Source organism: Ovis canadensis, chromosome 5 (assembly GCF_042477335.2).
Source record: "Ovis canadensis isolate MfBH-ARS-UI-01 breed Bighorn chromosome 5, ARS-UI_OviCan_v2, whole genome shotgun sequence".
Lineage (NCBI taxonomy): Eukaryota > Metazoa > Chordata > Mammalia > Artiodactyla > Bovidae > Ovis > Ovis canadensis.
This window is the reverse complement of record NC_091249.1, coordinates 82,254,944-82,256,187: the sequence shown is the minus strand read 5'-3', so window position 1 is coordinate 82,256,187 and position 1,244 is coordinate 82,254,944. Positions and strand designations below refer to the sequence as shown.

Here is a 1,244-nt window from a genome sequence, read left to right as displayed (position 1 = left end):
TCATTGTGGAATGTGAGAGAAAAGTATTCAATTATGTCTCCAAGCTTTGGGCTTGAGCACATGGAAGGATGGGGATGCTAGCACATGAAGCTGGTTTAGGGTGGAGGTAGAAGGGAAAATCAGGAATTCAGTTTTGGATAAGTTGAGTGTGAGATGCCCATCATATAACCAAAACTAAGTAGGCTGTAGAATGGATGAATCTGGGGTTCAGGGAAGAACTCTGGCTCAAAATATACATTGAGAAGTAATCAGCGTAGAGATGGTATTTAAAGCCACACTGTAGCGAAACTCTCCAAGTGAATAAGTGAAGATGGAAAAAAGAGAAAGACTCTTTCGGCTTTCGGCTCGGAGGAGGCAAAGGTGCAACTTTCTTCGGTCGTCCCGAATCCGGGTTCATCCGACACCAGCCGCCTCCACCATGCCGCCTAAGTTCGACCCCAACGAGATCAAAGTCGTGTACTTGAGGTGTACTGGTGGGGAAGTCGGTGCCACGTCTGCCCTGGCCCCCAAGATCGGCCCTCTGGGTCTGTCTCCAAAAAAGGTCGGTGATGACATTGCCAAGGCAACTGGTGATTGGAAGGGTCTGCGGATTACAGTGAAACTGACCATTCAGAACAGACAAGCCCAGATTGAGGTGGTACCTTCTGCTTCTGCCCTGATCATCAAAGCCCTCAAGGAACCACCAAGGGACAGAAAGAAGCAGAAAAACATTAAGCACAGTGGAAACATCACTTTTGATGAGATCGTCAACATTGCCCGGCAGATGCGGCATCGGTCTCTAGCTAGAGAGCTTTCTGGAACCATTAAAGAGATCCTGGGGACCGCCCAGTCTGTGGGCTGCAATGTTGATGGCCGCCATCCTCATGACATCATAGATAATATCAACAGTGGCGCAGTGGAGTGCCCTGCTAGTTAAGAACTGCAAAGGAAAAAGGAAAATAAAGGATCATTTGACAACCAAAAAAAAAAAAAAAAGAGAAAGACTAAGGACAAGTCCCTGGGGGCACTCCAATATTCAGAGGTCAGGAAGAGGAGAAATCAGAAAGGAGATTTAGACTCAGTAACCAGTGAAGTAGGAGGAAAACCAAGCAAGTGTTTGGTGTTCTGGAAGCCAAAGGAAGACAGTGTATCCAGAAGAGGGAAGTATCCAGTTATATTGAGGTCAAAGCAGTGAGCTACATTAAAGCTGCTGATAGGCCACGTAACACAAGCTCTGAAGATATAACCACTCAATTAAGCAGTAC

General features: G+C 46.5%; 1 protein-coding gene across 1 annotated transcript; it reads left to right on the top strand.

Moving 5' to 3' along the window:
• The first annotated feature begins 334 nt into the window (after positions 1-334).
• Positions 335-977, top strand: LOC138440461 (large ribosomal subunit protein uL11-like). The gene has a single exon (XM_069590017.1). The coding sequence runs from the start codon at positions 419-421 to the stop codon at positions 914-916; it is 498 nt and encodes a 165-aa protein (XP_069446118.1). The 5' UTR covers positions 335-418; the 3' UTR covers positions 917-977.
• The last annotated feature ends 267 nt before the right edge of the window (positions 978-1,244 follow it).

Excerpts from the sequence above, each read along its gene's own strand:
- LOC138440461 (XM_069590017.1), top strand. The coding sequence starts at position 419 with ATGCCGCCTAAGTTCGACCCCAACGAGATCAAAGTCGTGTACTTGAGG.